The sequence below is a fragment of the Macaca fascicularis genome, chromosome 6 (assembly GCF_037993035.2).
Source record: "Macaca fascicularis isolate 582-1 chromosome 6, T2T-MFA8v1.1".
Lineage (NCBI taxonomy): Eukaryota > Metazoa > Chordata > Mammalia > Primates > Cercopithecidae > Macaca > Macaca fascicularis.
In genome coordinates this window covers 71,300,369-71,318,634 of record NC_088380.1, presented here as the reverse complement: position 1 = coordinate 71,318,634, position 18,266 = coordinate 71,300,369, and the positions used below count along the sequence as shown (strand labels likewise).

The 18,266-nt window shown below is 36.1% G+C and overlaps 1 protein-coding gene and 1 pseudogene across 3 annotated transcripts in view; both read left to right on the top strand.

Annotated features, from left to right (window-relative positions):
* Positions 1-18,266, top strand: part of TRIM23 (tripartite motif containing 23) — a 43,343-nt gene that overhangs the window by 3,406 nt on the left and 21,671 nt on the right. For all 3 annotated transcript variants that reach the window (XM_073993532.1, XM_005557029.5, XM_015451553.4), the window contains exons 2-7: positions 2,688-2,850; positions 6,702-6,823; positions 9,046-9,324; positions 9,877-10,059; positions 11,451-11,666; positions 16,190-16,324. In XM_073993532.1, the coding sequence (XP_073849633.1) occupies positions 2,688-2,850; positions 6,702-6,823; positions 9,046-9,324; positions 9,877-10,059; positions 11,451-11,666; positions 16,190-16,324 (1,098 nt within the window). The remainder of the gene's footprint in view (positions 1-2,687; positions 2,851-6,701; positions 6,824-9,045; positions 9,325-9,876; positions 10,060-11,450; positions 11,667-16,189; positions 16,325-18,266) is intronic.
* On the top strand, positions 16,475-16,575 carry LOC123574200 (U6 spliceosomal RNA; annotated as a pseudogene).

Below are 18,266 nucleotides of genomic sequence, written 5' to 3'. Positions count from 1 at the left end.
TGGCTCATAGCAACCTCAACCTCCTGGGCTCAAGTGATCCTCCCACCTCAGTTTTTTATTTTTTTGTAGAGACAGGGTCTCACTGTGTTGCCCAGGCTGGTCTTGAACTCCTGACCTCTAGCAGTCCTCTTGCCTTGGTGTCCCAAAGTGCTGTGATTACAGGTGTGAGCCACGGTGCCTGACCTAAATGGATTTGATAACGTGAAACTTTCCCCTTTTTAAAAAATGTAGGATGAATTGAAGTATGTGTATATATGAATAATAGATAGAATTATACATGGGTAGCTGTTCCCTAGCTGTTTCTCTTTCTCATGGGGAACCGATGTTCCAGTGTTACTGGTGTCCTATGTATCCTTCCAGGAAGACAGTACGTTTATACAACAATATAAAAATTTGCTCTTTCCCCACCTTTATGCAAAAATGAGTATATTCTATTTATCATTTTTGTTTTAATCATATGAAATCATTCTGTGTGTACATGAAAAACGTCATCTTTCTCACTATCCTATATAGTTTTATAGTATTATGAATGTGCCATAATTTATTTTCCAAGCTGATATTGATGTGTATTTACTTTGTTTCCAATTTTTTGCTAATGCAAATGATGCTTTAAGGACTAACATACAGATTTTGTCACACATGTCTAATATGCTTGTAGGATAAATTCCTGCAACTAGAATTACTGAGTTACTTAAACTTGGTAAGTATTGACAGGTTGCCCTTCATAAAAGCTGTATTGCTCAATAAACATTTCATAGCAATTAGTAATGTATGACAGTGTCTGCTTTCCCACACCTTCACTAACAAAGTGTTACCAACATTTTTGATCTAATCTGAAAAAAAAAGTATTTTGATGTAGCTTTGATTTGCATTTTTTTGTTTCTTTATTTTTTTGAGACCGAGTCTCACTCTGTGATCTTGGCTCAGTGCAGCCTCCGCCTCCCAGGCTCAATCGATTATCCTGCCTCAGCCTCCTGAGTAAACTGGGATTACAGGCGCCCACCACCATGCCTGGCTAATTTTTTTGTATTTTTACTACAGAAGGAATTTCACCGTGTTGTCCAGGCTGGTCTCGAGCTCCTGACCTCAGATGATCCACTTGCCTCGGCCTCCCAAAGTGTTGGAATTACAGGCATGAGCCACCGTGCCTAGCCTTAATTTGCATTTTTCTTGTTATGAGTTAGATTGAACATCTTTTCATGTAAAGAATTTTCATCGTCTTTTCTGTGAACAATTTTTTTTGTTTCTTATTTTTATTTATTTTTCTCTTCCCAAACCCTTATTTACATTGAAAGACTAAATTTAAATTTCTTTTGAACCATAATAATATACAAAGCAATTATGAATTATCACTTCATGGTGAAACATATTTGTATCTCAAGCCCAAAGTCCAAGTTAATTACAGAGTTAGGTTTAAAATCGTAGTAGATTTAGTCTGATTTCTGCCTTGGGTTTTCTGTTTTTTACCTTGTGTTGTGTGTTTGATGATGTTGAGCTTAATTGTTTTTAAATTATTTTACTAGACTTTATGTAAGCACTAGGAACTTGGTATTTAAAATACCCTGTTCCTGAGGGTTTTTTGGTCTAACAGGGAAAGACAGACTAGAAAACCAAGGTATTAAAGCATTTTGGGTGTTATGGTAGACGCTTATACAGAGTACTTGGGGGCCCAAAGGACAAGTATAGTCCTTTCCTCAGTATTAGCATGAAGAAACATGAAACAGTTTCTCATGTTCTGAGAACTATAAGCTGTTGGATATAGTTGGAGCACAGGGTCAGAAGAGTGTGGCAGTGAAGCAGTAGAACAGGGACCAGATTGTAGTGGGTCTTGAATGACAGGAGTTTGAGGTATGATTGAATAGTACAGTGTGGGTATTTAAAAAAAATTAATGAAACACTACAAATATACTTAGAAATAAGTGCTGAAAATGCTTTATTGCTATAAATACAATTTGTTGACTATTTATAAAACATAAACATATGGACTTGAGAATCAGAATATGCTGATAAATAGCCTTTCTTTTGACTGACTGTGTAGCCTTGTGCAAGTCATGTGTCTGTAACTAGAATTAGATAGACAAACTAATTTCTGATTCAGAGCTATATTTATTGATAGAGCACAGGAATTGAAATTTAAGGTGACTGCTTTTTTGACTTTGTATTATTTAATGTACATTAGATACCAGAAACATGAAAGTTAGTTGTAGTCTTTTCTTAACAAGTTCTTTATCATTAACAGGGGTAATTGTTAGCACATATTTTAGATTATTTTTGTTGAAATTAATGATAGTTTATTTGTGTTGAAATTAATGATGGGTTAGGTAGTTGCAGAGAAATTGCTTAAGAACCCGCCTTCAGTAGAATTACATATTGTTTGTACAGATTCAGATGTAATGAGTGAAATCATAATTTTCAAAAGATAATGAAGATGTTAGTTTACAGCATCTTTGCCCCTAACACTACTATTAGTATTTCAAAGATATTTCGTTACGATATAATTTTGGCAGGGTCTGTCAGATGGAATGACTTAAAAGTGATTTAAGATTTTACAACTTACATAGTTCTTTTTCATGGAGGAATAAAGTAACAATGTTGATTCAATATATTAGGTGAATTTTCTTATATACCTAAAATATGTATGCTTTTAAAATGGTTTAAAGAGTACATCCTTCGTTTTCAAATATTAGGTGCTAGAGTGTGGAGTTTGTGAAGACGTCTTTTCTTTGCAAGGAGACAAAGTTCCTCGCCTTTTGCTTTGTGGCCATACAGTCTGTCATGACTGTCTCACTCGCCTACCTCTTCATGGAAGAGCAATCCGTTGCCCATTTGATCGACAAGTAACAGACCTAGGTAGGAAAAGTATTTGTATGGATTTAAGATTGAAAATTGTTCATGTAATGAAAATGTCATAGGAAACAATTTCCTTCCACTTGATTTTTAGAATGATAAAATTCCCAGAAAGTTTCAGAAAGCCTGAGTTTCTATTAAGGTGAATAATCTTCAAGCTATAAACTATCTCACGCTTAGTTACTAATTTTATTTTGTCTTCTGAGATGTTTATATTCAATACTTACCTGTAAAGAGCTTTAAGACACCTGAGAAAAACATGTTACCCTGATTCAAATAAATAAGAATATGCATCACAGAATGAATCATTTGCCTGAAGCCATTAACCCAATAAAACAATGTTTTCTTTACAAATAAATAAGCCAATAATGAAAATACAGATAAGTCATTGAGTCTCAGCATGTTTTTATTTACTAATATCAAGGACAGAAGTGTTTGTAGCTTGTGATAATTACTCTGTATTTTCTGTTAAAATGAGTTTGAAGGGTTTGTGGATTTTTTTTGGTTTTCTGTATACTTTTAACACTTGCTTTATATATTTCAAACTAAGTTATTTTCAGGTACCAGATTTGGAAATAATAGCATTTACTAACATTTGAACAATGATTTTACAAACATAAGTTTTGTAAGTTTACTCTTTTTGATAAGGGAGTTTTCTCCAAAAGAGTTTAAGGTTGCCATTTTTTTTTTCAGGTCAGTTGCACTATGTAAGACAATTTTAATATATTCATACTATTTTTCAAGTGGAACACATTAAAAATAATTTATCCACCAAAAAAGGAAGCAAGAGTACCTATAATTTTAGGCTGGAAGACTTTAAAATGCTAAGAAACATGGTTTTAAAATATTTTCTGGAGAAAGAAGGGTTTTTAAGGTTTTGGTGATCTTTGATGTATATAAATAGTCTATTTGCCTGACAACTAATATAGGACAATAATAACATTATAGATAGTGTTAACTTACTAGTAGCCAAGAAATAAGTAGGGATTGGGAAAGTTTCTGTACTTTTATTTGGTCTTTTATTCTTTGAGATATGCATATATCATACTATTTCTTTATATAAAACTATACTTAGGCCAGGCAAGGTGGCTCACACCTGTAATCCAGAACTTTGCAAGGCCGAGGTGGGTGGATCACCTGAAATCAGGAGTTCAAGGCCAGCCTGGACAACATGGTGAGACCCCTTCTCTTCTAAAAATGTAAAAATTAGCTGGGCGTGATGGTGGATGCCTGTAATCCCAGCTACTCAGGAGGCTGAGGCAGGAGAATCACTTGAACCTGGGAGATGGAGGTTGCAGTGAGCCTAGATCGCGCCATTGCCCTCCAGCCTGGGCGACAAGAGCAAAACTCGTCTCAGACAAACAAACAAAAAAAAGTAAAAGAAATAGTAATGTTTTTCAAATAGAGGATAGAACCTTTCTTCTACTTTTTTTTTTTTTTTAAAGCAGAGTGTTACTCCGTCACCCAGGCTGGAGTGCTGTGGTGCAATCTCAGCTCACTGCAGCCTCTACCTCCAGAGTTCAAGTGATTCTTCCGCCTCAGCCTCCTGAATAGCTGGGACTACAGGCACCTGCCACCACGCCTGACTAATCTGTGTATTTTTAGTAGAGATGGGGTTTCACTATGTTGGCCTGGCTGGTCTTGAACTCCTGACCTCAAGTGATCCACCCACCTCGGCCTCCCAAATTGCTGGGATTATAGGTGTGAGCCACCACGCCTGATTCTTCTACCTTTTTGAAGAGCACTTTACCTTCTCTACATTAATACCACAGTGTGAAGAGTTACTACCTCAATGTTTAACAAAACTAGAAATTTACGACACGGAACTAGACTGAATACATCCATCCTCCTCTCTGACTTCTCTGAATTCTGAATCAGAATTCCTCTCTAGTACAAGAAGAATATGAGTAGTTATTGATACTGTTCAGCAATATTGCTGATTTTCTTCTGCTCATATGGTGAAATTACACTTCCTTGCCCTCTTACACATCACTGTGTGATGTCCATTGATCAGTGAATTGTTTGCAGAAGTGAAGTGTTAGCATCCAGGTAGAAGTTGATAAGAGAAGGTTTATGATTTTCAAAGTAAATTCTTCTCCCTGCTACAGTGAGGTGGTCCAAATGATTGGAGGCTGGGTAGCCTGTGTTCCTGTTTGTGGTCAGTGGAGAACAGTCTCTCTTGTCTTCCCTAACCCCTGAGATGTTGCATGAGCAAAAAGTAAAACTCTGTTGTGTTAAGCCATTGAGATTATGGAGTTGTTTTGACACTTAGAGAATTCAGTGATAAATATTAGGCACTACCTAGTAATGCTAGAAGTTTTTTTGTATGCATTCATTATATAATGATTGGATATTTAGAAAATTGTCACAACTGTATTTTTAAATGATCACTTAGTGTACTTCTTAACCTTTATGTAAATAGAGAGAACTCAACTTGTTGTAGAATATGTGTTAAAAATTAAGGAGAAAGCCTTCTTGGGGCAAGGCTGAGGATAAATATGTTCAGTCTAGTTGGGAGAACCACAACATGGAATGGCTTTTTTTTTTTTTTTTTTTTTTAAGAGCCAAGAGGAAGGGGAGCCCTGCAGGCAATGACTCCATCAACCTTTTATATATTTATTCATTTAATGAATATGTGTTAGGTGGCAGCTATATCAGATGGTATGTGGTATTTGTTGCATAGGAGTTTACCATAACAAATATTCCTTCTGCTAACAGATCTGAGTTTTATTCATAGGTTTAGGAAGAGTTTGTATGTTGTCCTGGGTTACAAAGTTATATGTATTTCTTAAGTTAGGTTGCTGCAAAAAGTATTTGAAAATGCTTGTTTTAGCATATATAGTAAAAGTCAGTGACAAAATAGGACTTGTAAAATTAACTGATAGAGAAATAGGCTGGGCACGGAGGCTAAGGCAGGCAGATCACTTTAGGCCAGGAGTTTGAGACCAGCCCGGCCAGCATGGTGAAACCCCGTCTCTACCAAAATATACAAAAAATCAGCTGAGCGTGGTGGCATGCACCTGTAGTCCCAGCCACTTGGGAGGCTGAGGCACGAGAATCGCTTGAACCCAGAAGGTGGAGATTGCAATGAGCCGAGATCGTGCTACTGCACACCAGCCTGGGTGACATAGCAAGACTCTGTCTCAAAAAAAAAAAAAAGTAAAAGAGATTTAAATAACTTTTTTAAGCTGTGGCAAAATATATATATAGCATAAAATTTGCCATTTTAACTACTTCTAAGTTTAGTGGCATTAAGTTCATTCATATTGTTGTGCAGCCTTTACCACCTTAATTTTTTTAATGTGTATTTAGATTTTTTTTTTTTATTTCTTTTTTGAGATAGAGTCTTGCTGTGTCACCCAGGTTGGAGTGTAGTGCTATGATCTTGGCTCACTGCAACCTCCACCTCCCGGGTTCAAGTGATTCTCGTCCCTCGGCCTCCTGAGTGGCTGGGTTTACAGGCACCTGACGCCACACCTGGTTAATTTTCATATTTGTAGTAGAGACAGGATTTGACCATGTTGACCGGGCTGGTCTTGAACTCCTGGCCTTAAGTGATCTGCCCGTCTCAGCCTCCCAAACTGCTGGGATTACAGTCGTGAGCCAATGCGCCTGGCCAAAAAATAATAAATTTTAAAGTGTGTTTCTACTTGGAAGCCTGAGGGATTCTTCTGTTTTTTAAAAGAGAGTATTAACAAAGCAATTATTTTGGTATCAAATAATGGGGAAAATTTGAATTTTTCAAATTTAGACATTAACGACTGAACTATATGGATTAGAAATTACTTTTGAGGTATGGGTAAAACGATTAATAGTCCATTTTGTTAGATTTAGTTTTTGTTTTTATATTCTAGGAGATTCAGGTGTCTGGGGCTTGAAAAAAAATTTTGCTTTATTGGAACTTTTGGAACGACTGCAGAATGGGCCTATTGGTCAATATGGAGCTGCAGAAGAATCCATTGGGATATCTGGAGAGGTATTGATCATACTTGGTGAAATATTTGTTACGAGCATGAATTTTTCTTTTAATATATGCCATTATTAGCACAATATTACCTCATTTAATTCAGCAGGTAAATTTCTAGAAACACAACTTTGCATTACATTACAGTTCTAAAGGCCAGCACTATTCCCAAGAGAAAAAAGTAGAACTAGAATTATTTGAAAATACGATGCCTAAACTATGCCTTATGTGTGAACTTTTTTTCCCTTATCATAATTCAGTTCTACCAAGGATAAAGTGAAAAGAGGAAGAAGATTATAGCATAGTAAGAAAGATAAGTAAGCAACAGTGGAGCAGAGGATGCAAAAGTAAATTAGTCAACAGAAAAACTCAATGAGAGAAAGTAAAACTCCATGTAAGAGGCCATTTAATATACAGGGAAAATTGCCTTAAAGATAGCAGTAGCTTCTGAGGGAATTGTTACTATTCTATCTTCAAGAAAAAGTTAAACTTTGTATAGATGTACTGTCTTTATCCATACAGGTAGATATCTGGTAAATATTAGAATCCATGAACACTGGATTTTTTAATAATGTAAAAGTATATTTTTAGCACTTACGTATTATTTGCACAGCTGCACATATGTACTATAGGACATGGCTTTCATAGGCTATTATGGATAGAAATATATTTGGAGTAAATATCAGTTAATGATTTTGGTGATCAACTTGCAAACCACATATTTGTATCAAGAAAAAAAATGTCGGATTGCTTTCTGCTTCTCTTTTATTAGATGATGATTTCTTTATACTGAAGTGAATCAGTGAAATTAATTTCAAACTGCAACACTCTGTTTTCTAAAATTTCTGCAGTTCTTTCATGTGCTAAATCTTTACTTCAAAAGACATTACTGTTAGCTAATGTTGACTTTATAATTTATAATTTATTTATTTGTCAGGTCTGGAAAACAGAAGACCTGAATTTTTATGGTACATATATACACTTCTTATAATTGCAAACAAAACTCTTCCACTTTGGATTCGTTTTTTATTTAATGTGATAATGAATGACACCACTGATGTATTTAAACATTTTTATTTTTGAAAAAATTTATACTAAATTTCTCCCCTTCCACTTATGGCCTTTTAACGTTTAGTAAAAGTGTTCAAAGCATTCTTGATTATCTGACATGTAATATTTTATCTACTTGAAATAAAAATAATTATTTAGTAATTATTTTTTGTAATTCCTGAAAACTAGAAATAATATTTAGATGCTTACATATAGGTTTTATTTGTTTATTAATTGTTATTTTTTAAGACAGAGTCTTGCTCTGTCACCCTTGCTGGAGTGCAGTGGCGTGATCTCAGTTACCTGCAGTCTCTGCCTCCTGGCTTCAAGTGATTCTTGTGCCTCAGCTACCTGAGTAGCTGGAATTACAGGTGTGCACCACCACACCTGACCAATTTTTGGATGTTTAGTAGAGATAGAGTTTCTCCATGTTGGCCAGACTGGTCTCTTACTCCTGGCCTCAAGTGATTACCTGCCTCAGCCTTCTTAAAGTGCTGGGATTACAGGTGTGAGCCACTGAGCCTGGCCTATTTTTTTTTTTTAATTATTTGCTTAAATCAGTGGTTTTCTGCCATGATTGTGCAATAGACTCACCTGTGGAGCTATTAAAATATGTGGTGTATAATTAGAAAAATATATACAAGTCTAGGGTTCATCCACAACCTGTTGAAATAAGAATTTCTCAGATTAGCGTCCAGACAACTATGTTTTTAAAAGCTTACAGCTAATTCCTACATTTTCTAAATAGTATTTGTGCTTCTGTCCTTCCTGTACATCATCATGACAACTAATACTTAAAGCTATGGGGTTATGTTTAGTATCAGATTTTTGTAGTTTTAAAAAAAGACTTTTGACTTCTCTATGGTTTAGTTTCTTTTGTGTAAAGTGAGGGGATTTGGTGGAAGAGATCTTTGCACCGAATATGAATCTACGAGAATAGTTTTATTTTTGGCTTCAAATTCATAACATATATTGGTCAGTTAATCTTGGAAATAGCTTCTTACCTGTAGAAATGAATGTTTCTCGGATGAGTATTGAATGACCTTTGTGCTTAATGACCAATATATTTTCATATGTAAATATTGGTCAGTAAAGCTAAAAAGATTATGGGATTCTATATTTAAAAATTTGTCATGTTATACTGATTGGGTTCAATTTTAAGGCATTAATTTTTTGTTTATCAGAGCATCATTCGTTGTGATGAAGATGAAGCTCACCTTGCATCTGTATATTGCACTGTGTGTGCAACTCATTTGTGCTCTGAGTGTTCTCAAGTTACTCATTCTACAAAGACATTAGCAAAGCACAGGCGAGTTCCTCTAGCTGATAAACCTCATGAGAAAACCATGTGCTCTCAGCACCAGGTGCATGCCATTGAGTTTGTTTGCTTAGAAGAAGGTTGTCAAACTAGCCCACTCATGTGCTGTGTCTGCAAAGAATATGGAAAACACCAAGGTCACAAGGTATGAATTTAATTATTAATCAATTGGATCACTGTAGCTACTTTACCAGCTCAGTATTCGTTTTCACTGACCTGGTTCTTTATTCTGAAAGTAGGCATTGAAGAAGAGTTAAGTGATGAATGATTGTGTTTGGTAGCATGAAAATAAATGAGAGATTTAATTTCTAAATGTTATTTAAAAAAGAAAAACTTCAAAGAGCGTCATTCTTCACAAAAAAATAGCCTTTGAGCAGGAAACAAACATTCTCTTTGTTTGCATGTTTTCATAATGCACCAGATTGTTTGACAATATTTATGTCTGTTAGCTCTTACTTAGGATATAATTTTAGAGATAGTCTCTTGGTTTCTTATTTAGCAATAAATGTACTTCCAAATTTTAAATTACTTCTTTGCAGTACAGTTTTCTTATAAAGGAGTGAAAGTAAATTATAGTATTTTTCTGTGTTATAAAAGTCACTTGTGGCTGATGCTTTTTTGTATTAACAGGGATTTAAATATTTTTCTATATTATTAGTCAATACTATGAGTTCTTTTCTCATGTTACATTTTATAGCATTCAGTATTGGAACCAGAAGCTAATCAGATCCGAGCATCAATTTTAGATATGGCTCACTGCATACGGACCTTCACAGAGGAAATCTCAGATTATTCCAGAAAATTAGTTGGAATTGTACAGCACATTGAAGGAGGAGAACAAATCGTGGAAGATGGAATTGGAATGGCTCACACAGAACATGTATGGTTTTTTTTTCTTCTTCCCCTTTCTCCTTGTTTTTTATTTTTCATATTTTCACCTTCTACTAAGTATTTAATGAGCAATTACAATTTGCTAGTATTGCACCAGTCATTGGAAAGTTTTTTAAAAGTCCCTGTGTTTAAGGAAGTCATTCATCACGGAACAGAGAGAGTTTTAAATGTGGTGACTATTTTATGGAGGAGAAGTACAGGGTGCTTTGGCATCACAAAACGGGCAATGATTTATGGAGGTCAGAGAAATCTTTAGAGAAGAAACAATGTTTAAACTGAGATTTGAAGAAATTCAGTCAAGGAAAAGAGCAGAATGGGGAATGAATTGTCCCAAGAAGGGAGCAATATGTTAAAATGTTTGGAAGTGAGAATTGGACATATTGTAGAGACTTAAAGAAGCTCACTAGTTAGAGCTTTGAATATTGAATGGGACATGACAAGAAAAGAGGATATGGAGAGTTCAAAGCCAAATCATGCAGGATCTCGTCAGCCATGTTAATAAAGAGTTCAGAACTTAGTTTAAGGACAGTGACGAGCCATTGAAGAATTGACATAGGAATGACATGATCAGATTTTCCTTAAGAAAGGCTGTTTTAAATGTAGAAAATGAATTGGAGGAGCAACAAAATTGGAAGTAGGTAGACCTATTAGGATGTTGTTAAAGTTTTCTAGTTAAAATTCTAGAGATGCTTATGGCCTATAATACACTAGGGTAGAGAGAGTGGACACAAGTTGATGGATTTAAGATTTTAAAGAAGTAGAATAGATAGGTCTTAGTGATTAATTGTTAATATTGATTGGATAGGTAACTTGGAGGTGATGAGGCATGATCAGATTCTGGAGGTATTTTGGAATTGGCTGAGGGACTAATGGGCTATGAAAGAGAGGTGATCATCATGACTCCAATTTTGTTTGCTTTCATCCTGATGGATGGAGTTGCCATTTACCAAGACAGAGACAATTAGGTTTGGGAATAGGGGAGACTGGAGATTAGGCATTCCATTTTGCTTGAGATGTCATTTATAAACAGTTGAATTTCCAATGTCTGTGCATTAGGGGAAAGATCTAGCATGGAGATTTATATTTTGGAATTTAATATAGATGGTATTTAAACAACGTCTTGCTCGGTCACCCAGGCTGGCATGCAGTGATGTGATTACGACTCACTGCAGCCTTGACTTCTGGGGCTCAATCAGTCCTCCCACCTCAGCCTCCTGAGTAGCCGGGACTACAGGCACATGCCACCACGCCTGGCTAATGTTTTCTATTTTTCGTAGAGACAGGGTTTTGCCATGTTGCCTAGGCTGAAATTTTAAATATTTCACAGGTAAAATCTTTATTAACATTACAGTTGCTTAAAATTTATTTTCATTTTCTTAGGTACCAGGGACTGCAGAGAATGCCCGGTCATGTATTCGAGCATATTTTTATGATCTACATGAAACTCTGTGTCGTCAAGAAGAAATGGCTCTAAGTGTTGTTGATGCTCATGTTCGTGAAAAATTGATTTGGCTTAGGCAGCAACAAGAAGATATGACTATTTTGTTGTCAGAGGTTTCAGCAGCCTGCCTCCATTGTGAAAAGACTTTGCAGCAGGTAGGTAGTTTAAATGTGGTTAGGGTCTTAGTTGTAAGTTTAAGTAGATAATTACCAGAGGTATACATTAGTGTATTTTATTATTATTTTGTGTCTGCTGTATGCAGTAACTTTGTGCTGAGGACATAGTCTGCAACCTTGAATTATTTCACTAGTGTGGAATTATCAGTGCCCTCTCGTTCATGTGCCCTCCCCATCTTGAGCCATGGGTTCTTGAAGCCTTCTAACTTCTTGCCATTCTTCAGTTAATGCCAAATCCTTTTATTCTTCTTTGCCAAGCATATATGTACTGTTTTTTTTTTTCCTGCTTGGAGTGCATATATCTCTCTTTTCTTATAGTGGAAATCTTCCTTCTCCTTCAAGGTCCAGCTTAAATGTTTGCCTTTCTTTGAAGCTTTCTCTTTGTTGGTCTTTTTTTGAGTGCCCCTCTAGCATGTACTGCCTACCTCTGCTGTAATTCGATGGTTCTTCACTGTTAGAACAAACGTATGTTTTGTGCTGGTTGAGATACCATAAGCAATTTGTTACCCAGTTTGCAGATGACTTACTTTTTTTTTTTTTTTTTTTTTTTTTTTTTGAGACGGAGTCTCACGCTGTTGCCCAGGCTGGAGTGCAGTGGCGCGATCTCGGCTCACTGCAAGCTCCGCCTCCCGGGTTCCCGCCATTCTCCTGCCTCAGCCTCCTGAGTAGCTGGGACTACAGGCGCCCGCCACCGCGCCCGGCTAATTTTTTTTTTTTTTGTATTTTTAGTAGAGACGGGGTTTCACTGTGGTCTCGATCTCCTGACCTTGTGATCCGCCCGCCTCGGCCTCCCAAAGTGCTGGGATTACAGGCTTGAGCCACCGCGCCCGGCCATGACTTACTTTTTAAATAAGTGAGGCTCAAAGTTATTCTGACACAAATGTCAGCCTTACCCATTTGTGTTTTGGATCTGTTTTCCTAAGTGTGAGGTATAAGGATAACTATTGCCCTAGGAATTTCAGAAAAGCTGCAGTCTGTGTTATCTTCACTGATATATTGCTGATAATTGTGTTGATTTCAAATCATTGTAGGCTAAGCCTTTTACCATTGTAGAGCTTTTTCTCTTAAGTATCTGATTACACTTACATGAAAGTGGCCAGTCTATAGCCTCATCAGTCTTGGATTATCATTGAGTCCTTACTACACTGAATTGTAACAGTTGATATGTATGCTATTTATTAAGTTGATTTTCAGCTCCAAACCTACTCTTCTATCCTCTGCTTTGTGATACTAGGGCTAGAACTCTATAGACCTCGTAATTGTGTTGCCAGCTGGACCCATGTTAGGTACTGTCAAAAGGGGGCATAGTTACTCATGTTAGGAGACCACCCTTCCTGGAGGTTTGAGTTTCAGCTCCGTGAGCCCCTCCTGCAAGTTTCTAAGTTTTAATAATTCTAACCTCTTCCTTTTATTCCCTCAGCACTGGAAGTGGTAGCTATATTATTTCATACAATTGCTACCTCCATAATACCTCAGAGTTCCTTTTATCCTTTTAGCTACCTCGTTAATAACCACACCTAGTTAACAGTTTTTATTTTAAGTTCTTTCTATTCAAATAGTGGTGTGATTTGTGTCTTCTGATTTGACCTCGAATGACAATATGCCTGTGTGTTTTAGATGCTGACCTTGTTCATCTTTGATGCATCTTGATGCATCTTGTTCATCTTTGTGTCACTGAATTCTTTGCATCTAGATAGAAGAACTTAATAACTACATGTTTAACTCATGGCGGATAATGAAGCTACACAGCAAAATCAGAGTGGAATCGTGTCCTAAATCATACTAACTTGAATACTTAAAAGTATATTCATATTTATTTTATGAAAAAGTATGTTCATAGTTACTGAAATATTTAAGTGTTTTAGAGTTTCTGAAGTGTTGTGCCAAAATGACTGGTATATTAGTCCATTTTCACACCGCTCCACAGATACTACCCGAGACTGGGTAATTTATAAAGGAAAGGGGCTTAATTTACTCACAGGTTTGCATGGCTGGGGAGGCTTCAGGAAAGTTACATTCATGGTGGAAGGCAAAGGGGAAGCAAGCACCTTCTTCATAAGACAGCAGGAGAGAGAGAGAGAGAGTGAGCAAAGGGGAGATGTCACACTTTAAAACCATCAGATGTCATGAGAACTCACTATCATGAGAACAGCATGGGGGAAACTGTCCCCGTGATCCAATCACGTCCCTCCCCAGACATGGGGATTACAATTCAAGATGAGATTTGGGTGAGGACACGGAGCCAAGCCATATGTACTGGTAATTTTTAATAATACAATATTATCTATGTTAATGCAAAAAAATCAAGGTCTTGGATTCATTTTTCCTATGGACGTATTAGTTTTGTTCTATTTTATGACTACAGAATACTAACCAATGTTCTTTAAAGTTCCCACTACAGAGAAAATTGAACAGAGGAATGGATGGAACATCACAAATTGATCTTCACTTCTGAGAACATAATTTAATCATCCATCCACTCTAAACAAATTATGCATCATCTAAAGTTCTTGGCATGATACTGGATGCTGAATATTCATTTAACAAATATGTATTGAGCACCTAACATATGCCGTGTATTTAAAATATATCAGTGGACAAAATAAGTGAAAAGCCATAATCTTGTAGAATTAGCATTCTAGCAAGAAGACAGGCAATAAACCATAACCATATCTAAGTAAGTTAATTATACTATATGTTAGAAAGTGGTAAGAGCTAATCAAAAAAGAATTCTGCAACTGCATGTTTGTGTTTGTACAGCAGATTGCATTATTAAGTAGAGTAGTCAGAGTAAGCATTATTGAGGGAAGGTGAGATTTGAGCAAAGATTTAAGTAAAAAGTTGAAGGAATTCATTCAGGCCCTAACTGGGAGAAGAACATTCTAGTTGAGGAAATGTTTATAGCAAAAACCCTAGGGCAGCATGCCTGGTATGTTTGAGGAACAGGAAAATTGACCTCTTGATTGGAGTAGAATAAGCGAAGGACAGAGTAATAGGAGCTGAAATCAGAGATTAATAGAGAATTATATGTAAGGAAAACCCTGTGAGGCATTATAAGGACTTCAATTGTTTTTTTCTTTGGCCGGGGGCTGGGGGGAGTGGGGAAGTGGGACAGGGTCTTGCTCCAGGCTAGAGTGCAGTGATACAATCTGGTCTCACTATAGCTTCTGCCTCCTGGGCTCAAGTGATCCTCCTGCTTCGGCCTCCTGAGTAGCTGGGACTACAGGAGCAAGCCACCACATCCAGCTAATTTTTTTGTATTTTTCATAGAGACGGAGTTTCGCCATGTTGCCCAGACTTGTCTAAAACTCGTGGGCTCCCAAAGTGCTAGCGCTACAGGTGTGAGCCACCATGCCTGGGTGTACTTCAGCTTTTACTGATTGGGATAGGAGGACCATTGTAGAGTTTTGAGTAGAAATGTGACTTAATCTTATGTGTTAAAATGATTGTTCTGGCCTATGTGTCTAAAATAGATTGGAAGAAGGCAAAAATGGAAGGAAGGAATTCAACAGTTAAGCAACTGTTGTAGAATTCCAGGTGAGAGGTAATAGTAGCTTGGATAATGGGGATTAGAAGTGCCCAGATTCTGGATATTCAAAAGGATTTATTAACAGATTGTATGTAGGACATGTGGGAAAGAGAAAGCAATAATGGCTTCAGCGTTTGTCCTGAACAGCTGAAACAGTGGAATTGCTGTCAACTAACCTGAGTATCTAACAGTGAGCAAAAACAGATAACACTGTCATTCTCATGGAGCTTGCATATTATTGGGAGATCTCTTTCATATAAAGACTATATTGGTATATGTATAGATAGTCTGTAATAATATTCAAGAAACTGGAAAGTTCTTGACTTTGAGGAGTGGATCTGGGGATCTAGAGGGAGGTTGACCTGTATTCTTTATTTTTTTAATGAATACATGTATATCTGAAATTATTTTTTAAACTTTTTATAGAAGTAGAACATAGATATAGAAATGTATGCATAAGTATTCAGTTGGCTGAATTTTCAGACTGATCATTAATGTCTAACTAGCACCTAGATCAAGTAACAGAACATTGTCAGTTCCCCAGTAGTCCCCTCATACTCACTTCTGTCCACTACCTGCCTTTCCCACCATGATAAATCACTATCTTGACTTCTAATGTATATCTTAATTTTAGTTGTTTTGGTAATTAAATGAAATCATACAGTATGAATTCTCCATGCCATGTCTTCTTACACTCCACATTGTGTTTGTGAAATTTCTATCATCGTGTGTAGCTGTGATTTATTCTCACTGTGATGTAGTGTTCCATTTATCAATATTCTACAATTTATCCATTCTTTTGTTGCTAGGTCCTCAAATTATATATTAATGCCCAATTATTATTATTGTCAAATTTACATTTAACTTTGACTACTATAATGTTAAAACTGCTTTTATTGTGAGTTGGTAATATAAGTATCTTTTCCTTATTTCTTATAAAAGTTTATAAGAAATATTGTTTTGCCTCTTATAGGATGATTGTAGAGTTGTCTTGGCAAAACAGGAAATTACAAGGTTACTGGAAACATTGCAGAAACAGCAGCAGCAGTTTACAGAAGTTGCAGATCACATTCAGTTGGATGCCAGCATCCCTGTCACTTTTACAAAGGTAATGTACTGTACTTTATTTTTAGGTATTTTTTTCTGACAAATCATAATTGATTTACATTTCATGATAATCACCTTAGAGAGACAACCATGAAATTCATGAATTAGGGGCTTTTTAAGAAAACTTTTATCAGTGGAAAATAGAAATGGTGTGCTCACTTCGGCAGCACATATACTAAAATTGGAATAAGAAGATTAGCATGGCCCCTGTGCAAGAATGGCACGCAAATTTGTGAAGTGCACCATATTTTTAAATTTAAAAAAGTAAAAATAAGAAAATATAAATAGTATATATATGGTATATATAATGAATCTTTCTATATCCATCACCCACTTGAGCAATTATAAACTTATTTCATCTCACCTTTTACCTACTCCTTTTTCTACTTGCAATCTCCCAGTGTATTTTGAAGCAAATCCTAATATCATATAATTTCATCCCAACATCTTATTTCATCTATGAAATATTTTAGGGTGTATCTTCAAAAGATAAGGACTCTTTTTAAAAACATAATTGGGGCCAGGTGCAGTGGCTCACACCTGTAATCCCAGCACTTTGGGAGGCCGAGGCAGGTGGATCACCTGAGGTCAGGAGTTTGAGACCAGCCCGACCAACATGGAGAAACCCTGTCTCTACTAAAAATACAAAACTTTTTGCTTAGTGGTGCATGCCTGTAATCTCAGCTACTTGGGAGGCTGAGGCAGGAGAATCATTTGAAACCAGGGGGCAGAGGTTACAGTGAGGTGAGATCACGCCACTGCACTCCAGCCTGGGTAACAAGAGCAATACTCCGCCTCAAAACCAAAAGAAAACAAACATAATTGGGCATGGTGGCATACCTTATAGTCCCAGTTACTCAGGAGGCTGAGGCAAGAGGATGGTTTGAGCCCAAGACTTCAAGACCAGCCTGGGCAATATAGTGAAATTCCCATCACTTAAAAAAAAAAGCCAAAATATCATTATTACACAAAAAAAGTTTAATAATGAATCTCTAATATTTTCACTAATATTATCAACTATGGTTAGTATTCCAATTTCCCAGATTGTTTTCAAAACAATTTTTTTAATGGTTGCTTTATTTTAGATACAATCCAAGCAAGTTTCATACTTGGGATTTGGTTGATATATTTAAGCTTCTTTTAAAGTGGGTTCTCCCTGATTGAAAAATGTTCATGTGTACCATTTTGCTTTCTATTTTTAGGGGCTGTTTTTTAAAAAAATTAATTATGTTTTCATAATTATGTGAAATGTTTATGTGATCCAGAGTCAAATGTCCAAAGCAAGGTTTATTCAGAGAAATCTAGCTTTTATGCCTGTTCCTTCTACCCTTTTTACTTCGTTCCCCATAGAAAATCATTTAGAATTTTTTCTTACTTTTAGTCATCATTTTAAAAAGTATAGAGAAATGTGTTTATATCTTTGTATGTACACTACTTGGATTTAAAAGGTGGAATACCTTACACACTTTTTTTGTCCCTGCTCTTTTCACTTAACTGTACATCCTAAACGTTACTCTGTAGCAGTATAAAGTGACATTTTTTGTTCCTTTCTCCAGCTGCAAGGTAATTCATTGTGAGGATATACCACATTTATTTATTGTGGTAAAAAACACATAATAAAAAATTTGCTATCTGTCTCAACCATTTAGAAGTGTACAGTTCAGTACTGTTAAGTATACATTGTTAAACATATCCAGAAACTTTTCATTTTGTAAAACTGAAACTATACCCTTTAAACAATTCCCCTCTGCCCCCTCTCATTGGTCCCTGGTAACCACTATTGTATTTTCCCTTATGAATTTGACTAGATACCTCATATAAGTGTAATCATACAGTATTTGCCTGTAATCATACAGTATTGGCTGGCTTATTCCACTTGGCCTATCATCAAAATTCATCCATATTGTAACATGTGAAAGGATTTTCTTCCATTTTAAGGCCGA